Genomic DNA, 18,565 nt, shown 5'->3' on the forward strand with positions numbered 1-18,565 from the left:
CGCCCCAACGGCCCCGCCGCTACCGACACATTGGTCCCAAGGGTCACCGACCCCGCCTGGGCAAACGTTTCCACCGCCTCTCTGGTGTTAAGGATAAACACAAAGTCGGTGAGCTCGGCCCCGATCTGCCCCCCTGCCCCAGCGCCGGCGGTGACGATCGCCAGCGGGCCTGACCACGTCCCATCGGGGAGACGGGCGACGATGACACCAGACCCGGCTCTCCCGGAGAAAAGGAACCCTGCCTTCAACACGGTGATGATGGCAAGTCCCTGGGCGTTCTTAAGGATACGGGGAGGGATCACCTGGTCGGGCCCGGCGACGGTGTTGGGTTTGATAAAGCTCGAAAGCACCTGGGCGGCTTTTCTAGAGAATGGTTAGTCGTCAGCTTCACGCAGCGCACGCTAGGGCAATTGACTTACTTCGACTCGCTTCTGAGACTCCGCGGCACTGGATTGTTGATCCCCATGGTGAGTGGCGTATAACTTTCGAGTCTCAGTGATGGTGAGGTTCAGCGCTCGCCGAAGACGGTAGAGTGCAGATAGGCCACAGCAATGACGCCAGCGGGTGTCGGCGCCATTTACGCCGGAAGGCGCTATTTTAGCCCCGCGGCAGCTCTGCCGAGACATTCACTGCCGGCAATTGACTCGGCTTACAGGTAATTACAGTGATCAGGCCACTAGAAGTCGCCACCGTCATTCGTTGACAGCCACTATTAGTCATTTGTCTCACCCCCTCTCCCACCGGAGGCGGAGCCCGTGCGAGCGAGCAACGGTGCGACAACCAGCCTACTGTGCCAAGCCCCCCCTGAGCCCACTCAGCCAGCGAAGAGATAAGGCTAATCGCAAGGGCGGTGGCGGACTTCGACGTCTAGGTGATGGCCACACGCCTGGTTTTTTAGATCGACAGGGGATTCGCGAGCGACCAAAGTACGTCGAGATGGATGACGCCCTCACTATGCCTTCCTAAATTGGTTATCGGATGCAAAATGGCGCACAGGCCTAAGTACCCACCCGGCGGCTGACAACCATACGCTTAGATTAGTGAAGCGATGGGGGCGGCTGGCGCCGGGGCCCAACATCTTTGTGGACGTCTGCAGCGGTGCTTTTTTGCTCGTTTACGGTAGGCTGCTGCCGCGAGGGGTGCTGACGCCACCGCAATGCTCCTTGTCGGTTACGATCGAGCACCACCTGGTGATGGATCTCCGCCCCCGGCGGCCAAGGTCCGATTATCACAGACAAGTGTGATTAGCGTGTCGGCGGGCTCGCAATCGGCAAGCCACCGTCAGGGATCAACCACCACCGTAAATATCTGTCGCCAGCCACGCTCGCTAACCCCCTCGACGCGATCGCTTTGTCCCCACACCCCCGACCGCGTTCTCGACCCGGCCTGCCTGCCCCTCCGCACCCGGCCAGCCGTTAAGTTTTCTGACCCAACAAAATACGAACCCTGGCATTGGCAGCCAGTTTAAAAACGGCGCCACTGCCAGCGCTTGCGACGACGACGTTTCCGCCCCCAGTTGTGCAATTACGGTGACCGCACAACCCCGCCATGGCCCTGACGCCCCCAGCGAGCCTTCATCCCCTTCCACACCTCCTTTGAAGCGGGCAGTGGATCCGATGGAAACGGCGTTCGCCGAGTTTGTCCTGAGGTTCAACCAGTTCGGCACGGTCTCCGTCGCCGACACCGTCCTCATCCTCCAGCAGATCGGGTGGCACGACGTCCCCGAAAACATCGTCCGCCAGGTCGCCGACGACGACGCCGTCGACTACCGGGCGTTCAGCTACCTTCTTTCCCTTCGCATCCAGGTGTTGCAGGAGTTGGTCGACGACGACGACGACGACGCTGACTCGCCCGCCTCAGGCTTCGACGTCGAAACCGAGGGCGCCGACACTGACGTCGAGTAGTATTTATTGTCTAATGCATGTCTAGCGTGTTGTATTGCGTGTGGGGTATCCACGTCTCTCCCCCTCATCGAAATATCGTAGTGTTGGCGCGCCGCATCACTAATCAAACCTCTGTATGATCACTCGATGGTTTCCTCGAGCCCGCTGGTGAAAAAACAACCGTCCCGTCCGGTGTATCACTGTGACAAGTGTACCAAGACCTACAACCGACCGTGTCTCCTCGAACAGCATCAGCGTTCCCACACCGGCGAGCGCCCGTTCCAATGCACTCAGTGTGATAAGCTGTTTCTTCGCAAATCCCACTTGACGGCCCATCTCGTCTCCCACTCATCCGAGGAAGAAAAACCGTTCAAATGTAAGGTGTGTGGCAAAGGGGTAAACTCAGCTCAGCATTTAAAGCGTCACGAGGTCACCCACACCAAGTCGTTTCAATGCCCTCATTGCGAAGAGACGTTCTACAAGCATCAACTGATGCGCCACCATATCCGTCGGGAACACGAAAAACCGCTACAGTGTAAGGACTGTGGCAAGCAGTTTTCCCGGCCAAACCGTCTCACGGCTCACCAACAAAAATACCATGGCGAACACCCTACCTACCAGTGCGACCACCCCGGTTGTTTCAAAACACTACAGACATGGTCGGCCCTCCAACTCCATGTCAAAGATGATCATCCTAAATTGATTTGTCCCATTTGTGGCCGTGGGTGTGTCGGTCAACGTGGGCTCGACAACCATATGCTTTGTCATGGTGACGACTCGATTAAACTTTGGAAATGTAATTATTGCGTCGCCGAGTATCCAAAGAAAGCTCATCTCATCGATCACTACGATGACGTTCATGATGGTAATATCCCTGAAGAGCTTCTCAAACCCAAGGAGAAGGTGAGACTTCAGGCGCTCTTGAGTGAGTCTACCATATCGGGTCTTCCTGAACGCACTTACGATAGCGAGGCATCTACTCCGCCTACTGGCTCGGTGAGATCGGATCGATCGCTTCTGAAGTTTAATAATACCGTGGGAAAGACTGACTTGAAGAGATTTATGACTGATAATTATATCAGCCATCGGTACTTCTGTCCTCGTCCTAAATGTGATCGTACGTTTGCTCGTGAATACGATCTTAGACGTCATGTCTTATGGCATGAGGAGCAATTAATTAAGATTAACGCGTTTTTGGAAGGATTGGAGGCTGAAGAACGGGCTGCAAAAGAAAAAGAACTAGAGGAAAACGGTAACTTGGATGCTGATATTGGTGGAGACTCGTCCGATGATGACGACTTCGATGATTCTAGCAACGCCGGTGTCAGCACTAATGGTGATCACGACGATGGCAGTGAAGACGATGATGATGATGTCGTTGCGGCACCGCGAGGCAAACGAAGGAATGGTGCTGTCAACTTCTCCGGTTCTGAATCTGGATCTTCAACTAAACGTTTCAAGATTGAGTCTTCCGTTGATCAGGAATCCGCTTGTGAGAGTGATGAGGAGGATGCCGAGCTTGACGCAATGATCGATAATGAGCTCAAACAAATGACCGCAGGCTCGGTTACAAGCTCGGTTCCCCCAGAAGATGATGACCATTCTAGCGGTGGAGACTCTCCAATCATCATCAAGGTTGAAGAGATAGAGGGTAATTAGAGATGGCAGGTGAAATTTTTCATGTTCCATTTTAACTATTTGCCATATATTGGGTTTGAAACTCATGTGTCACTAGAGTGATAATGTAATGCGTATTTATAGAGTTATATGTTCTAAAAAGGAGACCAGTCCTCACGTAATAACCCGTTTGCTTGAAGTGTAGAATAATCAACATTAACGTTGAAGAAGAAGTCTTCAGGAAGATCAGGTGCCTGATCGTCGTCTTCAAACATGTAAATCTCTTGCTCGCCATACACCAAAGGATAGTTCTCTTGACGAATGTGTGCTTCGCTGAAGAACCGAATGCTGCGTTCACGTAGACCAGTGTTGTCACTGAAGAATTGGCGCTGCGCGGCAACATCGGTGATGGCATCCCGCCACTTCCTAACATTTTCAATGGGGAAGGTCAGAGCCAGCTCTAAAACCAATTTGTACAATAATTTGAGGCGATCTTGGTAATATTGGATGCATCGAATGAGGTATGCGGCAGTAAACTTAATTTGGGGTGCAATGTTTGTGGAGTACTCTTGACTCAGTATCAGATCAAATCTAGTTAACTCGAGATGATGATTCCAGACCTCATGGAATTCTTTGGGAGGGATGATAAAGACATCGAGCATGATTGGCAGTGCAAAGTCTCTTAAGAAGAAGAACTTGACTTGCGGAAACAATGCAAAGAGTTTGATCTTCGCCGTCTGATAAAATAAATATGTGAGCGTGAAAAGGGGCAGACGACCTCTGTGCAACCGAAGCAATTGGGAGGGGAAAAATCTCACCCATTTATACATCATTCGGAATAGTGTCTCTTGTTGGGTCTGCATGTCGTCTAAGTTGTCGTTAATCTCATCATAGTGAATCTCAACGACATCCGTAACAAATTCGAGCAAGTCCAAAAGTTTGAGATGAATAAAGGCATATCCGCAATCTTTGTTTTCCTCCTGACTAGCGTCGTCAGTGGTTTCCTGGGGACGAGTCAAGTAAGGCTCGACTAGCGATACAAAGTGCCTGAGAAAGTGTAGGAATTCGTGGAGCGTCAGTATCAGTGTAGCAGGGAAGTAGACCAGTTTCATTGAGTTTTTCATTAACTGAAGGTGGAGCGGGATAAAGAAAAGTTCTTCTTTGGTGGCGGCACTTCGGTTAAAATGGTAAGTCAAGATTGAAAACAAACCATCTCTGAAACAATTCAAGGAATGCAATGTTGCCTCGGGATCATACACCGACATCACTGATAACACGAATGAAACTTGGGCTGCCGAATCTGGATGTTGGCGCTCGTTCAATAGCAAACGTAGTCGTTTGATGATGTTTGCGTAGTGTTCAATCAGTCTCATGATAATAACGTCCTTCGTCTTTGTCTGGTCCAAGTAATGCTGATTATTTTCGAGTGCAGAATTGGCAATAGCTTCGCGGTATTTGATGCTGCTCGTAAACAGGTTACAAATCAAGTAATTAATGGTCAAGTTCAAGAGACATGAAAAGTAAAGCTGGCTCGAGTATGCACGATTTGTGAACAGCAGAAGCCACAGGAAATATAGGTAACGCACATCGAATATGGAGTTTGTGCCTGTGGCAATGGATCGAGAGTAGGCCGCGACGTCCTCATCAAATTTGTTAACATAAAACTTGCGACTGTACGGATTATTCTGCACTTTGAACGTGGCCACTTGTTGTACCCCATTAAGGAGTTTGAATGATCGGGGCTGTGCTTCTATCGGTGGGCTTTGAGTAGTCTCTTGGTTCGCGTGTTCGTCTATAGTGTACACCGGGTACGTCATATCCACACTAGTGGCCAGGGGCATCAAGTTATCGAAATTCTGCTTGATATTGTGGTGGTGTACCTGGTATCTCAAATGTTCGTTAGCGTGGCTAAGCCGTTTGCGTAACAATGGGAATGCGGGGGTGGGTTTATGGGAATCAGGTGACCACACCGAATCCATCGAGGCGATTGATTCATTCAGGGGGACGGTGGTCAACAGTTCAAACTCCTGGGTAAGCTTGCTGTTCCTGAGCTCGGCCTTCTGGGCGTCGGTGTAGTCGAGATATCCACACCGCACTTTGTGTTTGACGCAGTTGCGACATTCAGGTAGGTCTTCCAGACATTTCACTTTTCGCTTTTTGCAGTTGGCACACCCCATCTTCGAGTTCTTGTGCTTCCTCCTCCGCTGCACAGGCTTACTCATCGTCGGTGGTGGGAGTGGTTGGGGGATCAGCCGCGCACGATTATAACGAGAAAAACCCTTGTTGCAGTCAAGCGAGGCCTATGGAACGTCGGTCCAACTCGGACCCTACCCAGGTTAACTAGGAGATATTTAACCGCCAACACTACACCTCTAAAAAATGGAAACTTATGTGTTTATTATTGAGTGCACCAGGCACCATGCTATGTGAATAAAGTCGACCAGTAACCCATTCCCTCACCGAGTGGAGCGCAGGGCTCCGCACCAATCCTCGGGCATCTCATCTTGAAACAATGGAGGTCGATGTCGACGATGCCACCAGCAGCGAGGTTCCAAATGTCGTCCGAACGTACTCACGAACGCAATGGGTCGTTTGGCAGTGGCCACAGTAGTAGAGCTGCTTGCTCCCACACCCACACACTCCAGGCACTCGTTCGTGCCAAACCGTAGAACAAGAACAATGAGAACACATGATGGATGTGGTATTCAGTAGGGGAAAAATTTCCAATTTATATCTCACGCTACCTCGTCGGGTGGCAGTCTTGAATTACCCGAGCGTACTCGGGTATGACAGTGTTTATCTACCATGCGGCGTGACGTTATGCATACCCGTTCGGCGATAGTTACCACACAGAAGGTGGAGTATTGGTCTCGGTATAGTATTGGTCTCGGTATAGTATGGATTGAAACAAGGGAACCTGTTTATGGTGGTTGAAAAGAGAACTCTGGGAAGAAAAGAATTTTCAACTTTCATTAGTTCCCGCTATATCCACTTCCGCTGTCATCCGAACGGGGACTGATAACCGGGTTTGAGCCCTGGTGTAGAGATGGACCCGATCGCCAGGCTTAGAATAGCACGTTGGGAGAAACGTTTTCGTAACCCCGCTGGAAGTCCGATGGCCCCTGGCAATCCAGATTTTGTACGCTTATGAAACAGCGGTCGTCTACTAGCTGAATCCTTCAAGGTACAGAGTACTGGCGGGCTATTGTTCGGCCCGACAATCCGCTCCCTTTCCTTTGTGAGCGTTGTCTCGTAGCATGTGAGGGTATTAATAATTTAGTCGGACATACGGGATAAAGAAACGTGAATGTCTATTACTGGAGTTAGTAGTCTAACTTGAAACAGCCCCGGAAACGCATGGGCTATATATCCGGAGCGGTTTGAGTTGTGCGTGCACGCCGAAGTCTGGGGACAACTTGCAAAATAGCCGATATTTACTCATGGGCTGATTTTCCATTTCGGAGGAGGCGGGGTAATTTATGAAGGTACCGCCATACTCCACCTGAGACCCGTGTATACTACATGCGAGTGGCGACTACCACTGCCATCGTTGTGCGCGCTACCATCCAGGTTCGTCCACGCACTCATTTTCGTGGTATCCGCAACCCAGACCATACCCATCCACCATGAGTTTATCCGACGAACAGGTACGTTACCAATGGCCCAATTTATCGAAGATAGCGTTATACTAACGATTCTCAGGTCAAGTCTGAACTTGCAAAGATGCAAGGGTTCATCAAGAAGGAGGCGGAGGAGAAGGCCAAGGAAATCCGCCTCAAAGCTGATGAAGAATACGAAATTGAAAAGGCGCTGATCGTTCGAAGCGAGCTGGCAGCTATTGACCAGATCTACCAACAAAAGCTCAAGAAAGCGTCATTGGCCCAGCAAATTCAGAAGTCTACAGCCGCTAACAAATCGCGGTTGAAGGTTTTAGACGCCAAGGAGCAGGTGTTGGAGCAATTGTTCGATGAGGCTGCCGAATCTCTTAAGAAGTTCACTAAAGATACCGACAAATATACCAAGGTGATGGCGGGGTTAATTGCTGAAGGTGCGCTCACTTTATTAGAACCTAAGGCTACCGTTAAAGTGACCAAAGCTGACGTGGACGTCGCCAATAAGGCCAAGGATGAGGCGGCTAAGGTTTACAAGGAGAAGACGAATAACGACATTGAAATCACCGTCACCGAAGGTTTGGAGGACAAAGAGATTGGTGGCTGCATCGTGGTGAACGGTAATGGTGCGATCGAGGTGACGAACACATTGAGAGAACGGCTCAGCTTGTTGAACGAGGGAGCCTTACCCGCGATCAGACTCGAATTGTTTGGACCCTCGCCTACTAGAAAGTTCTTCGACTAGTCAGCCGTCTGGGGCGGCTGTCTTCCCAATTTGACGGTTTGTAGTAAAATAAATAGCGTGATTTACGCAGCTCGTGCATCGTGACTGCGCTTCAGTCACCGTCTTTCGTAGTCGACAAAAATGGTGGTCAGATGAAAGGCTCAGTGTCAAAAGTATCGTTTGATGGTGGGCTCAAGCATACGTTCCCTATTTGTCTCAACGCTGTTTTGTTGTTGGTGTAAGTGTAAATTCATGCTGTCTCCCGCAAACCTTATAAGTTTGTGCCTGCTATGCTTGGTATATCATCCTGGAGATGTATCAGTAAATTGAGGCGCCTATTTGATAGCAAAGCGGGAACAATATCCTCAATTATGAATGTCGTTTACCGCACGTCGCCCAAGAAATACCATGGTCCCTGAGCAATGATAGTGTTGATTATAGAAAACTGAAGGTCTTCATCTTACTTTAAGGACTCTTAACTTGACGTTGTTGGCCTACAGATACTTACGATACTGCGCGATCACATCGACCCAAATGAGGCTGTAGTTAAACCCAACGAGACTTTTGTTCTTTGAATTTGGCAGCGAACCCCTTGCGGGAAAAGAATTAGACGTTGACGCTGCTTAGTCCGGGCTGCTTGACGGTGAAAAACTCATTCGTTTACGCTGTCGGCAGACTCATTTCAATGGATAAGTATATATATCGAGGAGAATCTCTCAATCGTCGATTCGGAAGTATATCATGAGGACATCGACTCTGCTTGCGTTCAAATGTCCCGCGTGTGGATGCCATTCTCGTCACCATTATCAATGCAATGATGGTCGATGCCGCTGCGGCGACCCTGTGTTTACTTGCACTAATTGCAAAAGACTATGTTGCTATCGGCACCGATAAAGATGGCCATGTCGCTGGCGACTCCACTTTTCCAGGGCCGTTGCTGTCTCAAATAGTTTAATACATGTCCACTCGAAAAACTTGCACACCGTCCCCTTGCGTGATGCACCTTCATGTACAAATCCGGGGCCAGACCAAAGCTTAGTCTTGCTGTCTCAAGCGCAAAGTCTAAATGGCATTCCCCCATTGAGATCTGGGGCGGCGGTAAGCATTGACAGAGACATTCTCCCCAAACCTCGTTGGAATACTGGGACATTGTTATGTTAACCCATTCGTCTGGCGTTCTTCATCCAGCAATGGCTTCCGACTGAAACATTTCGAAATACTAAAATGATTCCTACAATCAAACATCAGTTCCGTTGCGACAACTTCATATCAACTTAGAATCTAAGCTCTTTCAAGGGTCTAATGATCGGAGCAATGTTCCCAAAGGCAATTGAAGTATTGCTAAGGCATATTGAGGGCTAAATGTGTCTCAGACACTAGGATTTGATGATCACATATCATCTCTAAAAATTCAAGCCAGTGACGTATAATAATGCTTCGTTGACAGTTGTAGCATACTGGATTTATCTTTGCAATTTAGAAATGAGCTGGGCCGGTATACTACAAGCTGGCAGATAAACCGAACAGACCGAGAACAGAAGTAGAATCAAGTGAGAGAGACTTTAAAACCAACGAGGTAGAAAGAGTTACTTTAGTTCTTGGGGATTTTTCATCAAGTACTCGATTTCAAAGATATATTAGCTAAACAAGAATGACATGGTTTCAGCTAATGCAAAGAACGCATGCAATTGGTTTATTGTCATGAAGAGAACTAAAATGAGTGTCACCGCTTTGATAATTCGTACATGCCAACTTAATTTGAACGCCACCTTTCGATAAACGTCGTCCTTTCAATTGTGGTTGGTGAATGACATCGCGAGGGTGGTATGTTCAGAAAAAGTTCCCAGATAACGCCCATAATCATTAATATATAAACCCAATTAAGTGAATAAAGTGTCTTCCTCTCTCAAGTACTCCCCAATATCGCCCTGTCGGAACGCAACGATCGCGTTGGGTTGCAAATTGCGAGCCTCAGTTGTCAGTTTAGCACTGACGCCAAACCCAAGAGGGATATCATTCATCGAGTAAACGATGACCCCAGCGTGTTCGGGGATATCTTCACTCATCTTCCCGATGTGAGCCTTGAGAACGTGGTTGCCGTAAAGGAAGGGCATCTCACCATTTTGCTTGATCCACATTTTAAACTTGGCGTATTGAGCCAAGTATGGCAATGCTGTGATGTGCAATCTGAACTTCCCCGTCTTGGTGAACTTACCAAAGCAAGTCCCCAACAGCATCAAGTTTTGACGAGCGACCGAGGTAGCGAATCGAGCTACTTCTTCACTAACATAGTAAACCCGATCTTTTTGCAACCGGAAAACGTGGGGCACCGGGTTGTCAATGAGGAAGGTAATATTCCGCCCAATGTAGTTCGCCAACTTCTCGAATACTACCTTGGTTTCTTCTTCAGTCAACGGTCTCATTGCGATAGCCAAAGATTTTTTGTGCACCAACCTCATCGCGATGACTTCACCTAACGACTCGGGCAATGAGACCCCCAAGCGTACTTCGGATGGCAAGACGAGCGAAGGCAAGCGGTCTAAGAGGGAGGAAAGAACTCATCGGGTTACGTACGTAGGTATTATCCCATCGCTATGGCCTGATTATGACACCGATTACTAACATCACCAGTGAATTCACTCCCAGAGTCGATGAAAATGGCAATCCCGTGGCTAAGCTGGAAAGACGTCCCAAGAGAAAGGTGGCAGTGATGATTGGTTACTGTGGTACTGGCTACAATGGTATGCAAATTCAGAACGATCCCAATGTCAAGACCATCGAAGGTGAGTTGTTTAACGCCTTTGTTGAAGCTGGGGCTGTTTCCAAGGACAACGCCGACGACATTAAGAAGAACGCTTTCATGCGGGCTGCTCGGACTGACAAGGGCGTCCACGCTGCGGGCAACGTCATTCTGGCTAAACTCATTGTGGAAGATGAGGATATCATTGAAAAGATCAACCAAGCACTTCCTGATCAGATCCGCATTTGGGGCATTCAACGGGTTACCAAGCTGTTTGACTGCCGTAAGATGTGCTCGCTGAGAATTTACGAGTACTTATTGCCTACTTACTCGTTGTTGCCGCCCAAGCCCCACTCAGCTTTGGCCGATTTGATTGAGGAAAAGCAAACGGAACACCCTGGTACTCTTTTGGTGGATGAAGAAGGTTCCAAGTGGTGGGACGAAACTCGTCAAGAGGTCTTGGCTACTGGTGTTACCGAACAACAATTGGAAGAGTTGTTAGCTAAGCAAAAAGCTGGAGAGTCGATCAAGACTTACGATTCCGAGGGTCAGATCACCGAAGAAGGGCAGTTCATCAGACTGATAAAAAACGTCGAAAATACTCGTCGTCGTGCTTATCGCATTCTGAAAGAAAGATTGCAACGTTTCCGTGAAGCGATGGAGCAATACGTTGGCTCCAACAACTTCCATAACTTCACAGTTGGCAAGTCGTTTAAGGACCCAGCTCTGAGGCGTTACATCATGGAGACTCTGGTGCTGGAACCCTTTGTGATTGAGGGAACTGAATGGGTGCTGGTGAAGCTTCATGGTCAGCTGTTCATGTTACATCAAATTCGTAAGATGATCGCCATGGCCTGCCTCGTTGTGAGAACTGGGTGCCCTGTTGAGCGTATCAAGCAATTCTATGGCCCTAACAAGATCAACATTCCTAAGGCCCCTGCTCTCGGGTTGTTGTTAGAGAATCCTGTTTACACCACCTACAACAAAATGTTGGAGAAGAACAATCACAAGGCGATCGACTTCACTGAGTTCTCCGAAAAGATGGATGCCTTCAAGATGAAGTACATCTACGACAAAATCTACGCCGAAGAAGCTCGCGATAATGTATTCTATGGTTTCTTTGGCTTTATTGACTCGTTCAAAGCCCATGCTACTGAAGGGGTGCCTAGTAATTTGAGAGAACTGGGTGAAGGTGAAATCGGCCACGTCTTCGAGTTTTTGGGAAAGATGTTTGACGAACCTATTCAGGAAGAACAGTCAAAGAAAGAGACTGATTCTAAGGAAGAACAGCCGAAGAAAGAGACTGATTCTAAGGAAGAACAGCCGAAGAAAGAGACGGCTTCTGAGGAAGAGCAGCCGCAAGAGTAATTACATACTGATAAAAGTACATTGGCTGTCATTCTTTAACAAACACATTTATCATAAAATTGTGCCGGTGAACTTCAAGTTCCGCTGTTGCATCTCGTGAAATTTCATACGATTCAAAGTACATACTAAAAAGGAAAATGCACAACTTGGATGTGCCTCGTGGCACTGGACTCGGTCATACGAGACATACCATTAGGACTAGAGAACGGCCGAAGCGCTATGCAATTACAACCACGCGGAGTTTTTTCCGTCGCCACCTTGAGGCTGCTGGTTTGCCAACAGCGGGCTCAGCCCAGATGCCATTTGCTTCAGCATCATCCGCGACTTCTGAAGCGCCATCTGTTGTTGAGGAGTCAACTGCGAGGAATATTGCCCTGGACCGGGTGCACCGGCATTAGCTTGCTGATGAGTTTGCAGAGATTGCTGTAATTGGGGTTGAGAGGGTTGTTGCAGTTGTTGCCCTGGGGGTGCTTGAATTTGGGGTTGTTGTTGTTGTTGGTTTTGATCCTCCCCTTCGCCCTTCTTCTTCTCTTGTTGGAATTTATACAAAGTCCAGTCAAAAACGTAGTCGTAACGGTAGTTTTCTCTCTTGAAAAGATCACGGAATAATTTGCGCAAGTAAGGGTAATCAGGCTTATCGTCGAATCTAAGAGACTTAATGTAGTCCATGTACTCCAAGAACTCATTGGGCAAGCCCTTGGTTAAGATTCGGTTATGGGTCAGCATCTTCTTTTCCATAATTCGGTCATACTTTTGACGCTTCGTAGCAGCCTTGAGGCCTTGCCAAGGCAACGAACCACGGCAGAAGTATATGAGAACGTAACCTAACGACTCTAAGTCATCACGACGCAGTTGCTCAATACCCAAGTGAGTATTGATCAGTGCGTAACGAGCGGTACCCGTTAAGTTCTTGTTTTCCCGATAGGGAATATGCAAATAGGTTCGAGGATCTCGATACTTTTTGGCTAAACCAAAATCAATGACGTTCACTTGAGAACCCCGACGGCCAATCCCCATCAAGAAATTGTCAGGCTTGATATCTCGATGAATGAAGCACCGGGAGTGGATGTACTCAATACGGCAAATGAGCTGATCAGCAAGTAATAAAACTGTTTTGGAGGTGAATTTGCGGTTGCAATAGTTGAATAAATCTTCCAAAGATGGACCCAACAAATCGATCACCATAGCGTTATAGTCACATTCAGTGCCGTACCAACGCACGAACGGTATACCGACCCCTCCAGAAAGAGCCTTATACACTTTAGCTTCATATTCGAGCTGAGGGTGTTTAGCCTTTGTATTTTCAAGTTTGATCGCAACTTCCTCGCCGGAAATGATGTTGGTGCCCAAATAAATGTCGCCGAACGATCCCAGACCGATCTTCCGACCAATGCGATACTTCTTGCCGACTCTCAAGTCCATGTTGATGATGGGTGTGGGACGAGAAAGGAGTGGCGTAAGTCAGGCCGACGATTTGCTGTCCGCTGAGAATTTGTTTTTTCGGGCGAGTCGACAATGCGGGACTTATGTAGCGGAAGTACACTGTGGTGCGATGAACTCGCAAAAAGCAAGACTAAAATCGCCGCTGCTCTGCAAGTCATCTAAAAAAAGCAACAAGTGATAGTTCCGAAGAGATATTTAGTTTGAGTGTGGCTTAAGGGAAAGGTAAAAGTCTCGCCCACAATCGCTCGCTCACTGATGCAGATGGCTGTCGCGTTTCACGCGGCTCATTACCGTTACCACACTCTGCGACAGATGCGGTGACGACGACATTGCGATGCTATGCCTCGCACTGTCATGACCACAAGTAAAGCTGATCTCTGTCGACAATTTACTCGGGACAATAATTGCCGTTGTACATTGCGAGCTGTATCACGGTGTCGGCGCCGAATCACCAATTGTTACCCACCATTTAGTAGTGCTGAAACCAGGGTCACTGCAAGCCGCGATCGTTCTTGCACGTTAGAGGAAAAAACCACTGACGCAGTGCCGCGTCTAATAACAGCTGAATATGGTAGACCTTACACAATTGTGATCCTACAAAAACAAGTAAATAATAGCAAACATTAATTATTAAGGTATTCTTTGAAATCCGATTTCCATAAACAAATCCGTACACGTTTCGTGTCAAAACCGAATGCCGACTCTTAGTTCTTGGCAGGAGTGGCAGTGGTCGACGAGCTCGACTTGAACTTGCCCAAAAGCTTCTTGAACAAATTAGACTTCGATTCCTTGGCAGTCTTCACAGCAGCTTCCTTAGCCTCGGCAGTCTTTTCGGCGATAACCTTCTCGACCTTTTCAATGGGCGCGGTTTCGGTGGCAGCCTTAGCTTCGGTGGCGGGCGCTTCGGTGGCAGCGGCAGCAGGAGCAGCTTCTTCAGCCACATCCTTCTTGATGTCTGTGACTTCTTCACCCTTGGCTTCGGCATCGACGGTAGGTTCAGGAATGTCGTCTTTCTTCGAAGCTTCAACAACATCAGCTTCGGCAACGGGGGCCGCAGCTTCAGTGGCTTCGGGGACGTCGGCGGTAGCGTCGGCAACGGCATCGGTGGTCTGTTCGGTGGCATCGGCGGCGGCAAGTTCCTCAGACTTCTTAGCGGTGGCGTCAGCAGCCACAGCGTCAATGTCAACCTTGTCATCCTTCTCGAGGTTTTCCTTCGACGAGAAGGCTCTCGAGAGGCGCTTAGCTTTTTCCTTGTATTTGTCGAGACCCATTGTTGTTATTCAATTCGAACTCGCAAACTCGGGGATGCAGTGTCCTTTTTATACTGGGTAAGGTCACCACCTAATTTAGCGCGCAGCCGTGTGTAAATTGTCGTCTACGCGGAGGCAGACCAAAAAAAATAATGAAACAATAAATACACTATGAGACTCTGCGGCTCCATGTCTTTTCAAGGCAACAATGGCATCCGATGAACGGAGAGTATTCTTATCCCACCGGAACATATTTGCTGGCCATCGTTATGTCTGACCTTAAAGACACGACACCGCCCATTTTGGGGGTGCTCGGCCTCGAGTATGTTGGGTATGAGCCCTGCGCGATGTCTTCATCCCACCGACCGCGGTTACCTCGCCCACATCGCCGCCTAGATCAGCCCACAATTAAAACGGCAGTATGTGGTGTGTGTGTCACCCTCATGGACATGGCTTCTCTCCCATGTGGCTCTCGGCGTCTTCCTTATCTAATGCAAAAGGTCACAAGATGTCGTTTCCCCGTCGACGATTAAAATATTAGGATATCGTGTGCACACCGAGGCGCCCCCCCGATGGCTGAGAAATAGCCGTGCGTCCGCAGTAAAACTGCGCGTGACAACAGCGTGACAGACCGAAACATGCTGGTCATCATGGCGACGCAATTGGCATCGAAGGTCATGACTGGCCGCCCGTAAATGGAGCAAACACCGCCAATCCACATTTGTGCCCCAAGTTAATCAAATACACGATAACGACAAAGTATAATTCCTCATGTGGAAATGGCAACAACCAGTAACCTCCGCGACAAACAATACGTCACAATACCGCGTTTCAAGCTCCGCCTCACTGTATATACACAGCGTGTCGTTTTATTGGACATGGGGACGTCTGCGCGAGCCCAAGCAAGAGCCAACTGAGTGGTCAGATTCAAAGCTTGAATCCCATGAAGCAATTAATACGATCATGGCTAATTGCGCACTCAATCACACAGCGCGTCCCCATGGTTCGCTTTGTCATCGATCAGACCGATTAGAAAGTCCACCAAATAAATGACTTGAAAGTGATGGTCAGTCCCAGTGGGTTGGAATCATCGTATGATATGCTTAGGATCTTTAGGGGGTGCCGTATGGCCAAGGTTAAGTAACTGTGTTCACTCCCATTCTTGAACTCTCGTCGGGCACCACTTCTACATATATATGCCGGTGATAGAATAGGGGTAGAAAAAAACCGCTCACCCATGATGGAAAAAGTGTACGTACTAAACAGGTAGATGCGTCGGAGACTTGAAGACACCATGAAAGCAATGATAATCATACACATCTAAATATATCATCTCTGTGATATCAACTGATCGAGTTTCTCACCGTGAAGTGCTTTCTTTTCGGTTTCGGAGGTATCAAAGATTCCGAAGACGTTAATCCACGATACTAAACATCATACATTCAACGTTTTGCCGATGTCAAACGAACGTGAAGGTAACTTCCTTCGGACGGCTGTCGCTGCTGAATCACGCGTGTATAATCCTGTATATAACTGCCTCAGAGTCTGATTGTGTAACCGAATCGGTAAACTACAGAGCACTACACAACCATGGTGGTTCAAGAGGACTCCGAGCCCCCAAGGTACACGACAGATCTCAGCATAAATGATTTTGAGATTGGTCGTGCCCTTGGAAGAGGCAAGCTTGGCCTGGTTTACTGCGCCAGGCATCGAGAGCTGGGATACATCGTCGCGTTGAAAGTGATGAAGAAGCGTGAGCTTGTCGAGATGCAGCTCGAGAAGAACTTGGGTCGAGAGATCACCATCCAGCTACAGCTCTATCACATCAACATCTCGCGTCTTTACGGTTACTTTTATGATCGAGATAATGTCTACTTGATCGTCGAATACGCCGTCGATGGTGAGTTGTATCACCATTTGCGAGCAGCAAAACGCTTTCCCGATGTTCTTGCTAGTTATTACATCTTCCAAGTCACCAAGGCACTCAAATATTTGCATGGGAAAGGGATAATTCATCGCGATATCAAACCAGAAAATCTACTCCGAGACGAAAATCATATCATCAAGCTTAGTGACTTTGGATGGCTGGTTCGTGCCAAGGCTGATAATCGTCGACATACTATATGTGGCACGCTTGATTACCTTCCTCCGGAAATGGTGGAGAAAAAGGACCATAACTATCAAGTTGATCTTTGGGCGTTAGGCGTCCTATGTTATGAGCTTCTTACTGGCAAACCTCCTTTCGAAAATGTCAATCGAGATATTACCTACAAACGTATTGTTCGCGTTGACTTTCGTTTTCCACCTCTGATGGATCGTGACGCCATCGATCTAATTACCCAATTGTGTCAGAAAGACCCCCGCCGGCGTCTTTCTCTCGCGCAGGTGTTACGGCACCCTTGGATTTACAAGCATCGCCCCAAGTGGCCTCGGCCTATGGCTGGTTCATAGGTTTTAACCGAATTATAGCATTAATTTATATCTCACTACTTACTTGAGCTGGCGCTTAGCAATTCTTAATTTCAGTCTGAACGAATCGCCGTCACAGTAAGCACCCATTAACCATCTGTCGCCGCCGTTTTCGTCAGAAAACTCATTTCTAGAGTGGAGAACCCGGCGGTTATCAAAGATGACAGTTGTGCCCTCAGGTAACTTGATTTGGTAGTTGTTTATCGGATCATTCACGAAATCCTCAAACATTTTGTAGCCCCTTAAAAAGTCTTTCAATAAATAATGGGATGCCAGGGCGTGGTTTGACCCCGAGCCAACTTCCTGGTTGTTACCGCGAGCTAAGATTTCGCTGATGCCCGTCTCAAATGGCCCTTGGAAAGGTGGAGCGTAATTGACTTCCTTGATCTTGGGTCTGTAAGTTTTGGATTCAAGGTAACCTTCCTCCTCAACAATCAAAGGGCGTTCAAAGTAATAGTATTCGCCATTGTTATCGTAGTGATAAGAGATGGGAACTTGAGTTAAGGCATAGAAGGCATTAGGGTCAGTATCTCTGATATGCTGAGCTGCAAGGTATGAATCGCAGAAGATGTTTTCCCCTCCCAATGTCGAATTCTTAAGGGCGTGTAAAAGTTGAAGGCCAGGGGGCAGTTCGTAATACAACAAATCCATGTGTAAGGGTAAAAAAACCTTGGTGTATGCAATGTTTTCGGCCTCTTTTTTGTTCTTCACGTCAAAGAGAGTGCCGTAGAACGTCTTCTTGATGTAACCGAACCGCTCAGCTAAGTGAGCTACAGGCCAGTCTTTGGTATTCTCCTCCGTCATGTCTTCGTGGATAGGCTCAGGACAATCATGGATGAATGCTAAACCGTATTTGTTCAATACGTCGACCACTCTGTTGAACTCTTTGGAGTCAGGATTCATGTAGTCGGTATAAGTCGAGTTCAACTCGTCCAATCCTTTGTTGAGGGCTTTGTTGTCCCAGTGGATTTGTTCAGATCCGAAGAATTTGTCGGCTCGACGGTTAGCCTTGGTGCTGTACTTGACAAGGAACAGTTCGGGGTATTCCAGTTTGTGGTCGTTGCCGTGCTGGTTCCACGTGATGTGCAACACATCTTCGCCATTGGCATTCTTGACGACCTGAGGGGTGTCCTTAATGGTGAGTCCGTCAACAATTTCCGCCGTGGAGAACAGTTTTTGGCGGGAGAATGGGTCAACGCTTTCTGGGGATGTACAAGCGTCACGAAGGAAAACATTCTCAAACTTCACCAACTTGTCTTGTAAAAGGACCAGTACGTAGTTGTCATTGTAACTGGAAAGACTCATCATTCGCTTGGCCATCGGCCTCGCAATTCTGGCAAGGTGCATGTTCCGTATCATATGTGAAGCGGTGGATGTGGTTTGTGGGGAAATTTTTTCTCGGTTAAAACATATGCCTCATATGCATTTGATGAGGGTTCAAGTCCTTCTCTAGGTAACAT

The 18,565-nt window shown here is 48.1% G+C and overlaps 10 protein-coding genes across 10 annotated transcripts; 5 read left to right on the top strand and 5 right to left on the bottom strand. All coding sequences in view use genetic code 12, as the record gives it.

Moving 5' to 3' along the window:
• Positions 1-1,616: 1,616 nt before the first annotated feature.
• On the top strand, positions 1,617-1,904 carry DIURU_003109 (uncharacterized protein; the record flags this gene model as incomplete). Its single annotated transcript, XM_034155835.1, has 1 exon — positions 1,617-1,904. One exon carries the CDS (start codon positions 1,617-1,619, stop codon positions 1,902-1,904), a length of 288 nt encoding a protein of 95 aa, XP_034012100.1.
• A 126-nt stretch (positions 1,905-2,030) lies between these two features.
• Positions 2,031-3,542, top strand: PZF1 (Pzf1p; the record flags this gene model as incomplete). The annotated part of the gene is made up of 1 exon (XM_034155837.1): positions 2,031-3,542. One exon carries the CDS (start codon positions 2,031-2,033, stop codon positions 3,540-3,542), a length of 1,512 nt encoding a protein of 503 aa, XP_034012101.1.
• A 113-nt stretch (positions 3,543-3,655) lies between these two features.
• On the bottom strand, positions 3,656-5,722 carry ECM22 (Ecm22p; the record flags this gene model as incomplete). The annotated part of the gene is made up of 1 exon (XM_034155838.1): positions 3,656-5,722. One exon carries the CDS (start codon positions 5,720-5,722, stop codon positions 3,656-3,658), a length of 2,067 nt encoding a protein of 688 aa, XP_034012102.1.
• Positions 5,723-7,223: 1,501 nt separating this feature from the next.
• VMA4 (H(+)-transporting V1 sector ATPase subunit E) lies at positions 7,224-7,856 on the top strand (the record flags this gene model as incomplete). The annotated part of the gene is made up of 1 exon (XM_034155839.1): positions 7,224-7,856. One exon carries the CDS (start codon positions 7,224-7,226, stop codon positions 7,854-7,856), a length of 633 nt encoding a protein of 210 aa, XP_034012103.1.
• Positions 7,857-9,715: 1,859 nt separating this feature from the next.
• On the bottom strand, positions 9,716-10,258 carry NIP7 (ribosome biosynthesis protein; the record flags this gene model as incomplete). Its single annotated transcript, XM_034155840.1, has 1 exon — positions 9,716-10,258. The coding sequence occupies one exon, from the start codon at positions 10,256-10,258 to the stop codon at positions 9,716-9,718; it is 543 nt and encodes a 180-aa protein (XP_034012104.1).
• A 182-nt stretch (positions 10,259-10,440) lies between these two features.
• DIURU_003114 (pseudouridine synthase) lies at positions 10,441-11,943 on the top strand (the record flags this gene model as incomplete). The annotated part of the gene is made up of 1 exon (XM_034155841.1): positions 10,441-11,943. One exon carries the CDS (start codon positions 10,441-10,443, stop codon positions 11,941-11,943), a length of 1,503 nt encoding a protein of 500 aa, XP_034012105.1.
• Positions 11,944-12,168: 225 nt separating this feature from the next.
• HRR25 (serine/threonine protein kinase) lies at positions 12,169-13,365 on the bottom strand (the record flags this gene model as incomplete). The annotated part of the gene is made up of 1 exon (XM_034155842.1): positions 12,169-13,365. The coding sequence occupies one exon, from the start codon at positions 13,363-13,365 to the stop codon at positions 12,169-12,171; it is 1,197 nt and encodes a 398-aa protein (XP_034012106.1).
• A 725-nt stretch (positions 13,366-14,090) lies between these two features.
• Positions 14,091-14,657, bottom strand: DIURU_003116 (uncharacterized protein; the record flags this gene model as incomplete). The annotated part of the gene is made up of 1 exon (XM_034155843.1): positions 14,091-14,657. The coding sequence occupies one exon, from the start codon at positions 14,655-14,657 to the stop codon at positions 14,091-14,093; it is 567 nt and encodes a 188-aa protein (XP_034012107.1).
• A 1,569-nt stretch (positions 14,658-16,226) lies between these two features.
• On the top strand, positions 16,227-17,087 carry IPL1 (aurora kinase; the record flags this gene model as incomplete). Its single annotated transcript, XM_034155844.1, has 1 exon — positions 16,227-17,087. The coding sequence occupies one exon, from the start codon at positions 16,227-16,229 to the stop codon at positions 17,085-17,087; it is 861 nt and encodes a 286-aa protein (XP_034012108.1).
• Positions 17,088-17,126: 39 nt separating this feature from the next.
• DIURU_003118 (uncharacterized protein) lies at positions 17,127-18,464 on the bottom strand (the record flags this gene model as incomplete). The annotated part of the gene is made up of 1 exon (XM_034155845.1): positions 17,127-18,464. The coding sequence occupies one exon, from the start codon at positions 18,462-18,464 to the stop codon at positions 17,127-17,129; it is 1,338 nt and encodes a 445-aa protein (XP_034012109.1).
• Positions 18,465-18,565: the final 101 nt, after the last annotated feature.

This window comes from Diutina rugosa (assembly GCF_008704595.1).
Source record: "Diutina rugosa strain CBS 613 chromosome Unknown scaffold67_size52325, whole genome shotgun sequence".
Lineage (NCBI taxonomy): Eukaryota > Fungi > Ascomycota > Pichiomycetes > Serinales > Debaryomycetaceae > Diutina > Diutina rugosa.